This window comes from Chelonia mydas, chromosome 2 (genome assembly GCF_015237465.2).
Source record: "Chelonia mydas isolate rCheMyd1 chromosome 2, rCheMyd1.pri.v2, whole genome shotgun sequence".
Lineage (NCBI taxonomy): Eukaryota > Metazoa > Chordata > Testudines > Cheloniidae > Chelonia > Chelonia mydas.
In genome coordinates, this window is record NC_057850.1 from 34,157,823 (window position 1) to 34,178,615 (window position 20,793).

The 20,793-nt window shown below is 38.8% G+C and overlaps 1 protein-coding gene across 4 annotated transcripts in view; it reads right to left on the minus strand.

Moving 5' to 3' along the window:
- Positions 1-20,793, minus strand: part of ZFPM2 (zinc finger protein, FOG family member 2) — a 440,899-nt gene that overhangs the window by 128,691 nt on the left and 291,415 nt on the right. For all 4 annotated transcript variants that reach the window (XM_043539194.1, XM_043539196.1, XM_037892134.2 and 1 more), the window contains one exon: positions 1,829-1,940. In XM_043539194.1, the coding sequence (XP_043395129.1) occupies positions 1,829-1,940 (112 nt within the window). The remainder of the gene's footprint in view (positions 1-1,828; positions 1,941-20,793) is intronic.

The following is a 20,793-nucleotide window of genomic DNA, read 5'->3' on the forward strand; positions in this document are numbered from 1 at the left end:
CAAATCTTTGATCTCAGTAGCTCTGTTTGGTTAGACATAAAACCTAAAAGAAATTAAACAAGAGCAGAAGAAGTTCTGAAGTATTCACAAAGCACTGAGATTGGGAAATTGAACACAAGGATAGAGAATCATAGCTTTGCAACCAGATCTTGCCTGGGAAAGCCAAAACCAGCAACAGCTGATGGGTAGTTCCCATGCCATGTACTGCTTTCCTATAATACTGTAACGTATCCATGGTTAAACATGGAGACATCATGTACATGGTTGCTGACTATACCACACACCTGGCGTTGTGGATTGTACTCAGAGCCTTTTGATCCAAAAGTCTTTGCATCTTGAGCTAAAATAGAAATTAAGTATGGGAATAATTAGATTTGTATCTAGGCTTGGCAGGATTAGATTTTTATTGGTAAGTGTCAGTAAATACTGATTTCACTGTACACACACAAACCAACTAAAAGATAATTCCATCAATAGTAATTGAAATGTACATATAGGCAAAGTAAGAAAAATGCTCTTGAGAACTTATTACAGGTTGATTTCAATATATTTACTTTGCATATTTTGACATATGATGTTGACAGTTTATGGTTTTTGTTGTGCTTAGCAGTTATAAAGCTTTAACTTTTTGAGTCTTAACAACTACTGTCATTAAATTATTATTGTCTGATCCCCCCATTGATTTCCCACAACTACAAACATTTAAATTGATAAAAATGGGGGGAAAAATGCTTAAACCCCATTATTTTGCACAACTGTGAAAATGTAATTGATAAAATAGAAAAAATGCTTAAAAATAAACATTGATTTATCTGTTGAAATTATTAATATATATATGATGAATTCTGCCAAGCCTACTTATATAATTTTTGTGCGGCTGCAAAGCAGTCACACTCACTTGAGCAGGCCTGACATTCCATCCCGAAGGGGGCAGTGGTATGCATTTCATCCACGCATTACAATATGACGTCATGATACTCTATCTTTGCACAGAAAATTTACCAAAAATAACTTCAACATATTTTCATGTCACACTCTGGAATGTCAAAGGGAATGAGCCTGCAAGCTAGATGCTGTTATTTTCTATTATCATGCAGACATGAATTCTTAATCCATGTAACGGTTTCAATGAAGTCCAAACTTTTCTAATTAACCACGAGTCATGTGACAAGGTGGGTGAGGTAAAATCTTTTATTGGACCAACTTCTGTTGATGGGAGAGGCAAGCTTTCAAGCCACACAGAGCTCTTATTCAAGACCTTTCCCAGACCTAAAGAAGAGCTGTGTGTGGCTCAAAAGCTTGTCTCTTTCACCAACAGAAGTTGGTTCATTAAACGGTATTACCTCACCTACCTTGTCTCTCTAATATCCTGGGACTCACACAGCTACTTCTACACTGCATGCAAGATTTCACGTAACAGTCTGCAGTATAATATGCCATGGAGCAATGCAAACTGATATGACATGTAAAAAAGCCAGGGAGAACTCACTTAGAGAGTATACACACAATATGGATCTAATATTTCCCATGAGGCCTTGACTCTGAGGGTGAAATGAGCACGATGTTTTATATCTGGCATCTACCTGAGTAGTGGTGCCTCTCTGCTTCAAAAGCATTTCATATATTAGACAGAACATGGTGGTTTTATTATTAAAAGATAGCAAAATAATGTTATTTAAGATGTGAAGTAGGGGAATAAGAAATACTTATATACAAGGCAAGGGAAAAATACACTGCTCCAATTTGCTTTCTCTTATGCAATGGGTATGTTTCCATGCTGTCATTAATTCCTTGCAAAGAAAGCAGAAGAAAATCAGCTTGTGTTTACCTTTGCTGTACACGATGCAGTTGTTTTTGTTGTCTTCTACTCCTTGCCAAGTCACATCCAGCAACCACTTGGGGCCAGCAGTCAGCACCATAGGGACTGGAGCCTTTGTCTTCTGTAGAAAGGATGATAACAAATAGATGCCATTTGCTTGTGTTGATTAAGAACTTGAATAATAATAGTAATAATCATTTTATTTGCAAACAGCTAAATCTCCAAACTCATAAGCCAAGGTCTTATTCCCCAGCCTCAGGATATTTTTAAGAAGATACAAGCAGTAAGGCTTTAGTGTTTTCACTGATCTGAATGGTGGAATTATTATCAAGGATTTTTCTGAATGATATTGGATCAGATCTCCAAGATTAGGCAGATCTCTGGTGGTTCAGAATTATAAAGGGAATGCAGATGACTTTTACAGCAAAGAGCCAAGTATTTAGAAGTGAACTTTAGACACATTGTACTTCATTATCAACAGGATCTCACTATTTCCTGAAACAGACAGGAAAGAATTTAAAGAATCAGTATCCATTTCAAAGACATGGCCTGGGTAACATTTATATTATAGTAGGAAATTATTCCAATTGGATAATGCAATTTCCCCCCATTTGCTAAGTGTTGATGTGCAATTTTACTATGGCTGAAATAATAATCATGCTAATGATTCACTACACAGGGTCTCCAAAAGTCTGTGAAAGAGGTAGTGTGAATGAATTCAAATCAGAGGAATTAAAGCATGATATCCCCAGTTCTGAAAGGCACAGAGAAGACACACACTGATAGTTTTAACAAAAATATATCCAGTGTACATTTTAGATTTTATATTCATAGGGTTTGGGATTTAAGAAAGTACAGTACAAGTACCCACATTATTTGCACTTAACTCTTTTAATAAATCTAACAGCAAAAAACCAACTGATCTTGAATTTAGTAAGCCTTATCATGAGTGTCCTTTCATTGAGTGGTAGTGAAACACCACTTAGACTTTTATCATTCAGAGTGCTTGTCCTGTATATCAAACATTATGAAACCACAACAGAGTATAGAGTACAATAAAAGGGTCTCAAGGTAATTTTTAACTGAAATTTTTTCATCTAGATATAATTCTGTCCAAGAGACTCCAACCCTTTCTGGGAGAATTTCTCATATTTTCTCTGCTATCACTAATTCTCCAGTTAGTGCCAGTAATGGTTCACTTGAGATTTTCCAGTGATTTCAAATATCTAAGGAGCTGGAAAACCATGTGATGGCATGGAGATTCCAGATGCATTGATGTTTATTGAGTATTATAGAAATTTACTGAACTATTTTAAGAGGTACAATTGAACTATTGTATGTACAATATATGGGTGCAGGCTACTTGCAAATAAAATGAGAAGATTATAAAGGATTTTATTTACATAAGGAAATATTATTTTATCTTATATGAATCCATACTGAATATCATAATACTTTTTATTGAAGACATATTGCCACTGCTATGATGATCAATATCCCCCACAACACACCTTTCAAGAGCCATGGGTCTTGCACTTGCCTCTCACAACACGTGGTGTACCTCATCCAGTGCACCAAATACCCCAAAAACAATGTGGGTGATGTCTGACAATCACAACGCTCTTGAATGAACTCACACAGAAATATGATAAAAGACAAAAACACTATCACCTGTGAGTGAACACTTTTCAGAAAGCAATCACTCCATATCTCATCTCTTAGTCCTCATCCTCAAAGTAAACTTGCACAACACCTTCAAAATCTGGGAACTTAAATTCCTAATGGGCTGCTAGACACAAAAAAACATGGGCTCAGCAGAGACACTGGTTGTAAGACTCAATACAACAATTTGTAACCTGCTAACCCTCCTTTGTCCTCTGACTGCAGATGTGCTAATATCCCACTTCATTTTAATTTTGGTCTCCCGCAATATGTGTTAACCCTTTATGCTTAGCAATCTATCCCACCTTGTATTTAGCTGTGACACTCTGAAGGCATGTCTAAATTAGACAAAGGTTTCTAACCATCAGAGGAGTGAAGTTCTGGAACAGCCTTCCAAGGGAAGCAATGGGGGCAAAAGATATATCTGGCTTCAAGACTAAGCTTGATAAGTTTATGGAAGGGATGATATGATGGGATAGCCTAATTTTGGCAATTAATTGATCTTCAACTATTAGCGGTAGATATGCCCAATGGCCTGTGATGGGATGTTAGATGGGGTGGGATCTGAGTTACTACAGAGAATTCTTTCCTGGGTGTCTGGCGGGTGAGTCTTGCCCACATGCTCAGGGTTTAGCTGATCGCCATATTTGGGGTCGGGAACGAATTTTCCTCCAGGGCAGATTGGCAGAGGCCCTGGGGGGTTTTTGCCTTCCTCTGCAGCGTGGGGCATGAGTCACTTGCTGGAGGATTCTCTGCACCTTGAAGTCTTTAAAGCACGATTTGAGGACTTCAATAGCTCAGACATAGGTTAGGGGTTTGCTACAGGAGTGGGTGGGTGAGATTCTGTGGCCTGCGTTGTGCAGGAGGTCAGACTAGACAATCATAATGGTCCCTTCTGAACTTAAAGTCTATGACTCTATATACCTTGGGCTCTAGGACCCTGCGAGGTAGGAGGGTCTCAGAGCTCAGGCTCCAGCCTGATCCAAGAAGTCTACACACCAGTGAAACAGACCTGCAGCCTGAGCCTCCTGAGCCTAGGGTGACCAGATGTCCCGATTTTATAGGGACAATCCTGATATTCTGGGCTTTGTCTTATATAGGCACCTATTACCCCCCACACCCTGTCTGATTTTTCACACTTGCTATCTGGTCACCCTACCTGAGCTCAAGTTGGCTGGCACTGGCCAGCCGTAGGTTTTTCTTTGCTGCGCAGACATACCCTGAGTACCTCTTCCAGACCTGAAGAAGAGCTCTGTGGTGTAACTCAAAAGCTTGGCTCTTCCACCAACAGAAGTTGGTTCAATAAATGATATTACCTCATCCATCTTGTCTCTCTCATAATATTTTTGACCTTCTTTGGTTGGCTTTGATTGTATCACTGTACAGAACTCTTGTACTTAATCTAATATTCTTTTGTTTATGTGTATTTTATCTTTCATATTCTCTATGTCAATGTTCATCCATAGGTTTTTACTTTTTCCATGTGTGCTATATTACATTATTTGCTTGTCCAGACTAACAACCGGAACAAATACAAATACGGAGGGAAACAAATAGAAAGAAATGTTTCTAGAAGTGACCTAAAGAAAACTAGTGACAACAAATACATTAAATGTGGTAGGATTATAAATAGAAACAATGTGGCTTACTTTTAAGAATTGTTTCTAGTCCTGCAAAACTAAGATATACACATGCAGAAGTTGTGGCTAGTATGTACCTTATGTGGGGAACTGTGATGCAAATTTTATCTTCATTACATAGATTTGGAATATGGATTTAAAGCAATGATTTGATTTGACTAGTTGAGATTTTTTGATTATGTTATGCCCCTATTTAAATCACTAACAAGCCATATGTATGACAACACCAGTTATGTAATCAGAGCATGCCATTTACTTAACGATCCTGCAAATAGGCATTATATAAATGAGACATGCATGGAAGAAACCACAGAAGAAAGAAGGAAAGACAATCAAATCATTAACCCCTTCCCTCTACTATTGTAAACAAATATGAGCCTGATTTTCTTTCACACTAAAATAGCTTTACACTGCTGTGGCGATGAAAAATGCTCTTTGCATACATAAGAATCATGCCCGTATGTGTTTAAAATCACTGCAAGCTTTAGCAGCAAAGTCAGCCTGGGATGGCCGTGATTGCACAGCCATGAGAAGGAGGTTTTGTGAGTTAGGGCCTGTTCCTACAAGGTGCTGAGTACCTTCCATTTCCATTGCAGTCAATGGGAACTGAGTATGCTCAGCAGCTCGTAGAATCAACTCCCGGTTTAAGTTCACATTGTTGTTTGCACACTTATTCATGGTCTCGGGTTGCCCCAGAAGTAATCAAAAGGTAGAATAAATCTATTCAGACAATAGTCCTTGCCAAGTAGATAATACATTAAACAGACAAATAAATGAAAGGCCTATTTTAAGCTACAGTCCAAGTTTAAACAAAAAGAAGGCTTCTCTTATTCAGTACGTGCAGAAAAGGACACACATTTACTGTTCTCCAAGTTCCCCAGCTTCCACTTCCACAACTCTCCTGGCTTTTCTCTTCTCAGACATCTGACCTTTAGTTCCTTTCCTCCTCACCTACACTTTCTGTTGTGCCTCAAGTGGCTGTTATTATTATTTGCATTAAAGTTGTGCCTAGAGGTCCCAATCAATATCAGGGCCTATTTGTGCTTGGCATAGCAAGAGACAATTCCTGCCCCCAACAGTTTATAATTTAAATAGACAAGACAGGTGAAGGGTGAGAGAAAGGAAGTACTATAACCCCATTTACTGGCCTTGTGAAGGGGGCAGGAAGCTGTAGCTGTGATATCTTGATTTTGGTAAGGTTCATTCCATAAATGAACTAGGGAAATGTGGTCTAGAAGAAATTACTATAAGGTGGATGCAAAACTTGTTGAAAAACCAAACTGAAAGCGTAGTTATTAATTGTTTGCTGTCAAACTGGGGGAACATATCTAGTGAGGTTCTGCTGGGGTCTGTCCTGGGTCTGTCCTGTTCAATATTTCCATTGATGGAGTAAACAGTATGCTTATAAAATTTGCAGATGATCCCATGCTGGGAGGGAGTGTTAGTCCTTTGCAGGATAGGATTAGAATTCAAAATCACCTTGACAAATTGATGACCTGGTCTGAAATCAGCAAGATGAAATTCAATAAAGACAAGTGCAATGTACTAGACTTAGGAAGGAAAAATCAAATGCACAATTACAAAGTGGGGAATCATTAGTTAGGCAGTAGTATTAGCGAAAAAGATCTGGAGTTAGAGTGGATCACAAACTAAATATGATTAAAAAATGGGATACAGTTGGCTAATATCGTTCTGGGGTGTATTAACAGGAGTGTTGTATGTAAGACACGGGAGGTAATTGTCCTGCTCTATTCGGCACTGGTGAGACCTCAGCTGAAGTACTGTGTCCAGTTCTGGGCACCACACTTTAAGAATGATGTGGACAAACTGGTGAGAGTCCAGAGGAGAACAAAAATTATAAAACGTTTAGAAAACCTGACCCATGAGGAAAGGTTAAAAAAAACTGGGCATGTTTTGTCTTGAAAAAAAGAAAAATTAGGGGGAATCTGATAACAGTCTTCAAATATGTTAAGAGTTGTTATAAAGAGGACGGTGATCAATTGTTCTCCATGTCCACTGAAGGTAGGACAAGAATCAATGGGTTCAGTCTGCAGCAATAGAGATTCAGTTAGATATTAGGACAAGCTTTCTAACTATAAGGAGAGGTAAGCACTAGAATAGGCTTCCAAGTGTGGTTATGGAATCCCAGTCATCGGAGGTTTTTGAGAACAGACTGGACAAACAGGGATGGACTAGGTATACTCGGCCCTGCCTCAGCATGGGTGCCTGGAATAGATGACCTCTGGAGGTTCCTTACAGCCCCACATTTCTGGGTTTTTACAGAGGGAGAAAAGACACACATTCAACTTACGTGATGTGCCCATCACCACACAGGAAATCTATAACAGAGCTGGGAATTGAACCCAACACTCTCTCTTGTGCTTTAATCATAGAGCGATTCTTCCTCTGGCTAGCTAGAAGCCCAATCCCAGGCTAGTAACAGTATCTGCGAGACCAAAAGACATAGTACTAAGGCTGGTGCCTAATCTGCTCCTATACTGTATCCATGCACCCCAGCATACACTGAAAGCCATTAGTCAGATCGGAGTCTACTTTGCAGTCAGCAATGGCGCTTTATTGCTTAAAGGTTTTCTTGAGCTTAAGAAACTGAACTGGAAGCATTAAAATAACTCCCAGGTGAGCTGTTTAAGTAAAGCTTGAAATCGGTTGAGCTGTCTGTGAATGGTTGCTGAGTACCACAGCTGGGCTGGAGAGGAAACAGGGTGTTTTTCTTTAAAGTTCTGCCACTTGAGAAGAATCGGTGGGCAAACCTGAAAGCAATTTGCCATGTTCCTTCCTAACTCTGAGCCAAGTTATACAGATATGTAAATTAACTTCTTTTTATTTGAAAGTGAAACTTCACAAGTCCCCAACCACCTATAAAGCTTGGGAGAGGTAAGGGAGAGGTATAACTTCTCTCTGAAGAAATTCTTTATTACTGTATTCTTTAGTACCGTATAATAGCCATAAGAGGTGGCCACATGTTCATGTTCATCCTGGGCCACTGTAGTATTTTTTAGGGGGCTGGCACTAAGAGGTTATCAAATTCACAATGCACATAAGATGCTCACAATAACACAGAGTATACGACCTTGTTGTAGCCTATTGCTCTGTGAGAATTGAAACATGTTTACCTTTTCAAAAAGGTTCTTTTTCCTAAAATGGTTAAAAGTAAAAGACCTGAGTCCAAGATAACAAGAAGCTTTGGTTAAATCAATCGTGCCTTTATCACCTCAAGCTTAGACTACTGCAATGTGCTATACCTAAGGCTACATTTTAAATCAGTTTGAAAGCTGAAGCCACCCACTTGTAAAGCAGGATATCTCACCTTGAGCGTGTTACACCAATGCTTTTGGAATCTGCACTAAATGCCTATAGGCTACTAGGTGGAGTTTAAGGTTTTGGTTGTGACCTATGGAGCTCTAAATGGCCTGGAACCTGTCTATTTGAGAGACCACTTCTCTGCCTTTGCCACGCTGGGGGTCTCTTGGTTTAAAGCAGAAGGAACTGCTGGCAGGGCAAGGTGTTCTCCATGAGGGCTCTTCAACTTTGGAACTTGATCCTCCTTGCACCAAAATAATCAGAATGTGTTGACTTTCAGGTTATGCTACAAAGATCACTGTTGCTTGAACTTCTGGGGAGACGAGTACTGACTGGGGTAATACCGGAGGAAAGAGGAACATTCTTTAATCTTTTTACTGTAAGGTTTTAGCACATCATTGCTGGTATATGAAGAACTTTGCTGTTGGATTTCCCTTTATGTTACAATTTGAGTTTTTAACTCAATATTTTTAAAGAGTGTCTATAGTCTGGGAGAGGTGCCTTTTTCTGTTGTTATAAATCTATAGAAATAAATGAATTAAATAAAAATTGACTGCACTGGCTCAGAGTCTCTGAATAAACCCAAATGTAGTCTGTTCCACATACATTTCATAACAGTAGGATAAATGTGTAGGACTGCTGAAAAAGACCTCAACAATCAAATTAAACATTATTTCCCCCGCAAAAAAGAATTGTAGTATAAATTATTCAAGAAGCTTACATGGTCATTCTATCTACATCCAAAGGAACATAAACAGGGATTCCTCAACATGCCTTAAACCCAAATTGACCATACAATGGGAATCTTGAGTTTCAATAAAGATGGAGTATCACAGAATGGAAATATTGTTTACTATTCATTCTACATAGAAGCAAAGGTTCTTGAATACTTTGTACCTGAGAAAGCTATTTCAGCTAAAGGTCTCATATTCATACAAACCACAACCAGACAAATTTGACAAGGACAAACAGGATCAAAAGTTTGATCTCTTAGGGAACAATTAGAATCAGCTAATGAGGATAAAAGAGGTCAAGCAGACATCCACTTTTCACTAACCTTTTGAAGTAACTGGACAAACAAGGGGGGGTAACCCTCAATAAATGTTTATACTTGAGTCAAGAGGTTAATGGAGATAAAAATACCCGGCACAGAGATCTGAGAATAGTTTTACATTCCAACCTAAAAGGAATCAGTGCTGGCAAGGTAATGTTAGATAGATTCTTTCTTGCATTTAGCTCACAAAGATTTCTAACAATGGATGTGTGCAGCATGGCAGAAATTTGAAGAAACCTAAGTCAAAAGACATTTTGTCATAAGCATGCAGTATGGAATCCAGGAAGTTCTGGTATCAGGAAAAGGGAGGTTAATCATTACTAACTGTTTTATGAGAAGCTGTGTGAAAAGAAATAAAAGATAGTGAAGTTAATGTCTAGTAAGTCAGTATAACATGATGGCAACGTCCTCGGAATGCCCTTCTAAAGGGTGTTCAGCATTATCTGAGAGGATGTACTGTTCACTGAAATGCCACTATATCCAGGGCCGGCTCCAGGCACCAGCGAACAAAGCAAATGTACAGAGGCGGCAGGACATCGGGCTCTGGGGCGGCAATCTGCACTCGGTGGCAGGGGGAATTCGGCAGCCGCACTATCACTCCGCCTCCGTGTTGGGCAGCAAGGTTTTTTTTTTTTTTTTTTTTTTTTTTGCTGCTTGGGGCGGCAAAAATGCTGGAGCCGGCCCTGACTATATTGCTAACGTTTATTTTATTTTCCGCATTCACTACAGGGCTCTGCAGTGTCAAAAATACCTTAAAAAGGCTAGACCTCTTTAAAGCATCCTCACCAAATTGTGGAACATGCTAAGAACAGCAGAGGATTAGGGGCCTCATTTCTAGTTCTCTTCTGCTCCAACCCAAACAGATTTCTGTTATATTTTGCTAAAAATCAAATCAAACCAAATTTGTAATGGCAACCATAGTAAATCTCCTGGAGATTTTGGGTTCCCATAAATGGTAATAAGGAAGATAATTCTTTCTACAGAATCTTCTTGGCCCAAGAGAAAGTTCTGATGCCCCTCAGCACAGTACTTTCTACAGACAATTACAAACAACACTGTACTGAAAGAAGAGCTGTAAATATCCCTCAGGTGCCTCCAGATATGAACTCAGGTCTGTTAAAATGTCAGTTAATAAATACATATGTGTTTCTACTTCAAAATTCAATTCAAATTCAATCCGATAGCCACCAGGATGGTGTATCACTGACACTCTGACCCTGCAGAACTCCTCCCCCGCCCAGTGACACTAAAGTCACCTTTAGTAAGTCACTGTACCCAGCAAAGTAAAGTATAAAAAGCAAAGGCGTATAAACTCATCAAATTGTTTCAGCTGGAAGGGATCATCTCATACCATCATCTCATACCATCCTTCAGGCAGTAAAAGGATAGATTTAAATAGTTCTAAGAGATCCCTAATAGATTGATACTTATTCCAGCAACATTGGTGATTTTACCACATCACTTCAGCTCCCCATAGTTAGAGCTCTATACTGTACTACCAAGGACATGTTGCAACTATCCCAGTCCAATTCCTCATCAGTAAATCTACTATGAAATCATTAGCTCTTAAAAATTACATAGATTGAATTCAGACAGCCACATCACAACAACTCAGTGTACAAATAGACATGCTCTTCTTTGTGAATTATTCTTGTGAGGAAGAATGGACACTCTCCGGAATACTGCTATCTGGTGCAAAGTCCTTCTCCATGGAGATCAGTTTCCAAAAAGCATGTATCTGAAGGGATTCACTGAAGACCAGTGCTGACTGCATGGAAGACCATAGCCTTTAAATTGAAATATGCCCTCCCCTTCACTACTTCGCTATGGCTGCTTGGCAGCATGGCTTCAGCTGGAGCTTTCCCAGTGGAAATGGGAATGGGTTTGCATTGGGAAGCATGCTGTGGGCAGCAGCCACTTGCCTTCAGCTACTCACAGATTTCACTGCTAACTGAACTCCTGGTAAGAGCATTTGTGGGGTTTATGAGCGTGCCAGGAGGTGGCACTCCACACTTCCATCTGTGGAAGTGTGGAGTGCCAAGTGTGGAGTGCAAGTGTGGAGTGCAAATCCAGACACACATCTGTATCTGGATTTGCAGACGCAGACTCCCTTCCTGTCACTCAAGATTTGGAGTATAGGCAATGATCTCCAGTGTTATGGCTCCATGCTACATGCTGACAGGCACAGTTTAAGGAACAGGCATGACAGTCCCTAGCCTATGGTCACAGGTCCTGGAGTCATGTAATTACATCAGCATCTTAGATTTCACTACAAAGAAAAGAATTTCTAGACCTCATGGTCTTGAGGAAAAGGTGACCTAAATGTAACTGATGCAGTCATGTCTGCCTGACTCTGCAGACTACCTGGAATAATATCTCTGAGAGATGTGACCCCACTTGTGAGGGGGCTTATGATGGGGTCCTCAGAATCTCTTTGGTGGGCTAATTCCAAGACCCACCATAGGGAGCTTTGGCAACATTACTCCAGCAGAGGAGTGTGTGTGCAGAAAGAAGAGAAGAGTGCAGCTGGTACTGCCCAATCACATTAGCAGATATACCTTGGCTGCTTGGGTAAGCACTGACGTGCCCCTTGCTGATATCCCTGCTGTTTCTAGCCACAGGACGTTGAAGCTGCACCGGGGAGAAGGACACCCCCATGTCAACTCCCAGCCTTTCTCGAAGGGGAGGAAGGTTTGCCACCACTGGCCACAAATTGAAGGTGGAGCCATGGACAGCCCATGTAATGCACCCTCTTGACAAAACATGGTGCCATCACTATGAATATTTGAAAACCTGCTGGTCCTGAAAAATCTTGCATCATCCTGAGACCCAAAAAATACTCGATTTGGCTGCCATTTAATTTGGAATTCCTCCAGTCTGAGGAGAGAGACTCTTTAGAGGTTACATGACAATTTTTCATGACAATACAAATGAGGATCGGCTGTGCTCACAGACGCTGTTGCCAAATCAAAGCTTTAAAAGTTTCAAAAGCAAAAATGAGTATACACAGATGGAATCCTAAAAGACAGCTGGGATTCCCTGCAACAGAGAAATCCTTCATTTTACCCCAAGAGATCATTGCTTGTCAAGTGGCAAAACTGTACAAACGCTTCAACATACTTGCAGGAGGCTGAAACACACAAAAGAAATTCTCACACCAAAATATTCATTAACTATATTTCTACATTGCATATATAGCCTTCCATTTGAGGATTTCAAAATACCTTCCAAACATCAATAAATATGTCTGTCAGGTTGCACCTCTACTGCAAACTAAATGCAAGAGAGATTGAGAAATCCTTCTAACATTACCTTGCCAGAACTGATTCCTTTCAGGTCAGTATGTAAAACTAGTCTCAGATCTCTGCTGTTTAGGTACCATGCAGTAGTTGCCATTAAAAAGCAGCAGATATTGTACCTTTCACACTCTGCACATGAAAATGCAGCAGATATTGGTGCCTGTTTGGGTCCTTGTGAGATTTAGGGGGTAAAACTCCAACAGGCTCAGCACAAAATTCACAACCCATGGGGAAGGGTATTTAAGGTGGTTTTGTAGACCACCTTTGCACCCTCCTGACCCTGGGCTGGATTGACCCTGATGTAATTTAGCCTCCCAGCCCCACCAATAAACCACAGTGGTTCCTGGAATCTCCACAGTGCTATGTGTGGCAGCCCTGCTCAGACATGCCAGGGCTTGTGAGGGGGTCCTAAGAATGCACCTTTACAGCTGCCTTCCACAATTCCTGTATCAGAACAATTCTGCCCCGGCCAGAACTGGGGGCTTTACAGATCCTCTACAACACTCTGGTCCTTTTACCTGGCATAAAGTGGCTGGAACAGGGGTGAGGATCTCATCTAAGGGATGCACTGGTTATTAATGTAAGGTAGAACTCTTTTGTCATATGGCTGTCCTTCTCATAACGTGAATATGGTGGAACATGTATGCAGTATTGTCAACCGAAGCATTCAAAAATCATGAGTCAGGCCCCCAAAGTAATGGAATTGTCTTAAAATCGGGCGATTTTACAAAAACAATTAATTCTGGGTTCTTTATAGTTGCCTTCTGGTTTTTGAACCTTAGGGTCATGTTTTTAAGCTTTTTCTCTACAACCATGAGGGTTAGAAGCTTACTTAAAAAACAAGACAACAATAACAACTCTGCAATTCTCACATATCCACATGACTCTGGAGCTGGAACTTTAAAAAAACACCCATTGCCATGAGACACATGTTAATATAGTGGAAGTTGGCAACACTTTTTTGTTGTTCTGGTGTGCCTTTTCATTTTACTGTGGAGCTGAATATTTTTGCTTGCTTGTCATCATTCACTGTATCTCTCACAATATGTACACCATTGGTGAAAATACTGTTCTAGAGATGATAAGCATGCACCAGTACAGATGAAATAAGACTGTGTGCACTACTATTAGAAAAAGTACAATACAGAGCTGCTTGCACACATTCACACTGAGTCATCTGGGCATTTCTTTTAGTACACTAATGAATTACCTCAATTGCTATGGTGTATTGTCTTTCCTGAGAATTGGAAATGCATTCCTATTATCCACATATTTTCAGACTTTACTATATGTCTACCTGTGACCCAAGAACCTCTTAATGCCAACTAATAAGGGGGTGCAGTGGGGTTACAGGATCTCCTGATTCTGGTATGTACATTCAGGTTCACTAAAGAGGTCTAGAATGAAAGTCTCAAATGAAAGAGGTCTCAAATAGTGTCACACTGGTCATCAATATCATTGTGAAATGCATATATGAATACTATGAAAGGAGTTATGCATATACACTGAGAATATGTTCTTAATGTCTGTGTATGAGAGTTAATCGCCAGCAAAGGTGAAAAACAGGGTTTCTCTCAAACAAGAGATATTTTGCCATGTAAACTGAGTATTGTCTCTTTCACACTGAATGCCCCATCACCAATCTGAACTGAACGCAAATGAAGGATTATAACAATTTCAGAAAGAAACAAATAAGAAGAGAAATACAGCAGGGGGAAAGAACCTTATCTTGATGAGCACTTCAAAAGTTTGCTTTACTATATTTGCGGGCAGAGAAAACACCCAGGCACCCTTCACCGAGTAAGTAAAATAACAGTGTTTTTGCTTCATGAAAAACACGTCTCAACCCCGGTTGATTAAAAATGCTGGAGAACTTTGGGTGAGATACGCTTCTTTAGACAAGAGGTTAATCTGTTGGTTAACTTTAGTCTCTAGAAAGTGTGTTATGATTTTGTATCATATGTAAAGATTTGTTTCCAATATTCTTACTGTTACCTGAACCTCTATTTTTTGGAAGTAAACTTATTCTTCTGTTCAGTATAAATATCTCTAAGTGCTGTGGTGTTAAGCAATATAATGGTCCTGAGTTGAATCTTAAAAGCTGGTGTGAGCTGTTCCTTTGAGAAGAGCAGGCCCGTGAGAGTTCAGTGGATAAGGGGCTGGACACTGCAGGGAACGCTCTGAGTACTCAGAGTACTCACCCTATCACTATTGTACTGAAAGAGAAAGGCCTGTGGGAGCCTGGTAGGCAACGCTTGTACTGCCAGAGGCTGGTGGTTTCAGGGAACTGATCTACAGCAGGCAGAGATAAAATTGCTTCACGTTAAGGGAAGGTTGTGGTGAGGTGCCTTATAATACTGGGTACCCTTGAGGAGTATCACATCACCCACTTCAGCAGATACCTCAACTCTTTTCAGGTTTGCCAGAGGAGAAGACAAAGCTTTTTTATTAACTGCGTGAGCGCTCAACTTATTCTGCTTCTACTCTGGTTTCTTTAAACATCTAGTTCACAGTGGACATGTTCAGAGACTAAATGCAGGGATTTTCATAGTCACTCCCTGCAAGTAACTTGACACCCACCTTTGGATTAGACTCTATAGAGATGATTCACGTCTGAGTTGGTTGTAATGTAATAGACAATCTGAAATGTTCTGTTCTCAAGAAATCATTCACTGTTTTTGGAGATAATGACAGGTGTTTTTGAAGCATTTGGGTTAATATTGCCTCTTCCTAATGTCCATCTATCCTCACTGACACCATCCACAATGATTGCTGCTCCTGTTGTTCTTATAATTGCACTGGGATGACAGGGTGCAGTTCTCACCCTTCTGTTTTGTAGTAACTTTTGAATATCTTTTTCTGTTGTACACTTTTTTACTCCAAAAGGAGTACTGTTTCTGTAGTCTTAGTCTCCCTTTTAAGTTTCTCAGTTTTTGTAGATTTTATTTTTGAGAAATTTATTAAAAATATGAAATATATATAGCTAGATTAAGCATTCCATTACCAGGCACTGAATGTGGTAAAGTTATCTTCCAAATAATTAGATAATATTTGTATCTGAACATGTAAAAACACCAGGTAAGTACTATTATCAATTATTATATATTATTATTACTGTGTTTGAACCTAAGAGCATTGTGTTACTTCATGCAAACTGTATACATTCTGGGATGGGAGAGTCTGAATGGGAGAAAATCAGATTTTAGCAATAGTGAAAAATAGTTGAATTTTTAATTTTAATTGTAACCAAATAATAGTAGAAGGTGGATTTTTTTCTGTACATAAGGTAGAGCAATGCTTAAAGCAATATGTCATTGCAGGACTATTCCATTTTCATTTTCAAAACATATTAAGAAGTCTTTAGAAAATAAATATTTAATACATATGGATTGCACTAGGCCTCTGTGTCTAGGTAGGACTAGATTATTATGTAACGCTCTGGACCTTAGGCTCTGCACCATGTCTGATGCAATACCAAGGCTTCAATGTTGCTCAGATGAAATACAATGTGCCCACTAAATACAATGTCAAAAGTCCCACTAACTTCAGTTGAATAGGATTAGGGATAGAATATCTGAATTTTCTCTGGTTTTACCTAAATATATTTTTCCATTAGTGAATGTATATTTGTACTAGATTTCTTTTAAAATCAGGTGTTATGTTTACTAAAAGCAAGTATAGTAATTTAAAATATCAGTGTAAGTTTAACAAATAATTCACTAATCAGACTTCTATAAATATGATTAATTATTTAAAGCTAGTTAAAGCACCACAGTTTATTTCATTTTAAGATTACACTTGACATATTTGAAAATCCTAATGCAGATTTTATTGCCCAGACCTACCCTTTTTGTGCTAATGAACTAGACATAATGAATCATTCTAATTTGGATGAAAGGACCACACAACATTGCTGCAATCCTTTAGAGAATTAAGGCTCAATTCTGTTCTTCTATATTTATGAATGCGTATTTTGGATTAGGGCACCTATCTGTACATCTGCTGAGTCTCGAGGGCTGTATACTTTGCTAAGTATTCTGACCTTCCAATGTACTATTTCACATGTGGTCATGGGATATGAGGAGATTTGATTATGTCTGTATTTTAACATTCATTTAATAGATAGCTATGGAATAAAATCTAATTTCCCCCTCATATCTGCATGCATAAAAATTTCACCACTACTAAGTATGCCCTTATATATTCTTTACTTAGTGTGTATGTCTGCAGGTGGAAGGAACTCAAACACCCTTTCGGGGCGATGTAAAACCAAGGAGAATCTCCTTAGGAATGGCTTTAGAAAATCAGCTCCTCCTGTCCATAAAAATAAGTTTAAATTATCTTCTGTGAGTCTGCTGTTAGCAGTTGCACTGTTACACTATACATGATTCTTGTCTGCTCATGGAAAAAAAGAAGTGCAACCATCTTCCATTAGTGATTTTCAATGTTATTTTAAGCTTTACTATTTATAGTTATTATTAAGATGAACTGTTTTGCATATTTGTAAAATCTCATTATAAATGATATTAATAAATATAATTCTGAACTAAATTCTGTTCAATTCAAAAAAGAGTTTTTTATTTTCTGAGTGAAAGCAGATTCACTTATATGGACAAAATAAAATGTGATCATCATATTTTCCCATCCTTAATCAATTAGACTTCTCTGGTATACACATCATTTGTTCATGTTATTACCTGCAAATCTGGGTCCCATTGAAATAAAAAGGAAATTTGCCACTGACTTAAAGAGTAAAATATTTGGCCATTATAATTAATACATCACTGTATATTACAGTACATCATAGCAGCAGTTTTCTATCCTTCTCTCCACTTCCTCAGTCCACTGTATAGATTTTGAATAATTACGTGACTGTATTACTATTGTGGATTAGCACTGGGATCCTAGAAAAAATAATTTTGAAAATTCTGTGATCTTTATTACTGATGAAGATTATCAAATTGTTTAGCTCTGGATCATGGGTAATATAACTATAGTATATGTTTATTACGATTATAGAAGGTTTAGGCCAAAAACTGACTGACCAAAGTTAGCACCTCTGTTTTGCAAACTGGCTCACTTTTTTTGTTCAGTTTGAGAATATATCTAATTAAGTCATTTTTCTTCAGTTCTGTTTAAAGGATGTGTACTCCTTACTGTCGCCACACAAAGTGAAAATGTGCTTCTCTGAGATGCAGAAAAGATACTGATTATGTGTAACTTGAATGTTTAGAGCTCTGTGTGATATAGCTCTCTCATTTAAATTACTGCAGTCTATTAAACATTTGATATATAACATAGAACTATAACTAACCAAGTCTGCATTACAGTTTTGAGGAAATGGTGAAGGTCCTTCACTGGGACTAGAGATAATAGTAAGGAGTCCAGCATTCGGACTGGTGGTTATAAGGTTCTGGTTCCAGTAAGATTCAACAAACAGCTCAGATCAAAATCTAAAGTGCAGGAAAGCAGCCTGTAGCTTCGAGATTAGCTTTCTCACACTATTTCTGAGTTAAGCCAGCACAAATATCATCATGAATGCATAATTATGATTATGCACTACAGTATGCATAATAGATCTTAACATCTGGAAACAAAGAAGTAGCATAGGAATGCCATTTTCAGGCTTTTGGTTTTGAGCACAATGAACCAGGGTGTGGGGGGTGACAGACTTTTTGTAAATACCGGTAAATATTATTGCAAGAAAACATCTTTTATTTGGAAAATCCACTCTGACATTGGCAAATCCTGTTATAGTTAAAAGGAGTTTAAAAATGGAAAATATGTTTATATTGTGCAACAAATTTTAACTTGAAAATAACAATAAATCAGAAGACAAAAATATTTTAAAGTGTTCAAGCAAACTATCAGTCTGTCTATTTGGAATAAGCAGCAACAGAAAAACATGGACAACACTTAGCAAATTGTTTGAAAATAGTTTAAATATTCAGAGGGATGTTTTCCTCAGAACCTAATCAGTTTTTGGAATTCTCTGTCCCAGGAGGTCCGGTACTAACAGACTCTACTTTAACAGGATTCAAGAAATAAAATAGACAATTATATGGGTCCCGAACAAGAACATCAGAATGGCCATACTGGGTCAGACCAACAATCCATCTAGCCCCCCATTCTCTCTTCTGACAGTGCCCGCTGCCGAATGCTTCAGAAGGAATGAACAGAACAGGGAAATTTATTGAATGATCCATCCCCTGATGTCCAGTGTCAGCTTCTAGCGGTCAAAGGTTTAGGGACCCGACCATCTTGGCTAATAGCCGTTGATGGACCTATCCTCCCTGAACTTACCTAATTCTTTTTTAAATCCAGTTATACTTTTGGTCTTCACAACATCCCCTGGCAACAAGTTGACTGTGCACTGTGTGAAGAAGTACTTCCTTCTATTTTAAATCTGCTGCCAGTTAATTTCATTGGGTGACCCCTGATTCTTGTGTTACATGAAGAGGTAAACAACACTTCCTTATTTACTTTTTCCACATCATTCATGATTTCATAGAACTCTTATTATATTCTGCCTCAATCATCTCTTTTCTAAATTGAACAGTCCCAATCTTTTTAATCTCTCCTCATATGGAAACAGGCCCATACCCCTAATCATTTTTGCTGTCCTTTTCTGTACTTGTTCTAATTCTAACATATCTTTTTTGAGATGGGGTGACCAGATCTGCATGAAGTATTCAAGGTGTGGGCATACCATGGCTTTATATAATGGCATTATGATATTTTCTGTCTTATTAGCTATTCCTTTCCTAATGGTTCCTAACATTCTGTTAGTTTTTTTGATGGCCGCAGCACATTTAACAGATGTTTTCAGAGAACAATCCATGATGACTCCAAGAACTCTTTCTTGATTGGTAACCACTAATTTATTTTGTATGTATAGTTTAAATTATGTTTTCCAGTGTACCTTATTTTGCATTTATCAACACTGAATTTCATCTGCCATTTTGTTGCCCAGTCACCTGGTTTTGTGAGATCCCTTTGAATCATTTTGCATCAACTTTGTACTTAACTATCTGGAGTAATTTTGTGTCATCTGCAAACTCTACCATCTCACTGTTTACCCCTTTTTCCAGATAAATTTATGAATATGTTGAACAGCACTGGTCCCAGTACAGATCCTTGGAGAATCTTGCTATTTGCCTCTCTACACGGTGAAAATGGACGATTTATTCCTACCCTTTGTTTCCTATCTTTTAACCAGTTACTGATCCATTAGAAGACCTTCCCTTTTATGCCATGACTGCTTGCTTTGCTTAAGAGCCTTCGGCAAGAGACCTTGTATCTCAGGATTAAATGGGATTAGTGGTAAAGGATGATGTTTCTTGCTTATACTGGTCTAGATGAGCCTCTTCACTTATGTGGGAGCAAAATCCTGTGGAAATGCTGCATAGAATTTGGAAAATAGACCTGGGGTTCTATGGCATACTTCTTTCAAGCTAACTTAAGACCCTTTATGCCAAATTAATGCTGGTCCTCTGTCTGCTGAGTATGTCCCTTTAGGGCAGCTGCTCCCCAGCTCCAACACCTCCTTACGTGCCTTTTAATGTGTATAACGCCTCTCTGTGGGTATGTCTATATTTGGGGCTATGGCAAGATTCCCAGCTCAAGAGAACATACCTAGCTTTTGCTGAGCTAGTGCAATAAAAACAGAGTGTAGCTGAGGCACTGCAAGCTAAGCTTGTCTCAAATATATGCCTGTCAGAGATTGGGCAAGAACTCTGGGCAGGTAGCCTGTCCCATCACTTGCCCTGTCTACACTCTATTTTTATCGCAGTAGCTCAATGAATGCTAATGAGTATGTTTCCTTGAGCTGGGATTCACACCCCCAGCTTCAAGTACAGACATATTCCACTATGCTCCTAAATCCATGCACAGGTGCTAAATAAAAGTGGCCTGATTTTCAAAGATGCTGAGCACCCACAAATACCACTAAATTTTTGCCCTGTTCTTAAAAGTGGGGTTTGTTTTCATTAGTAAAAT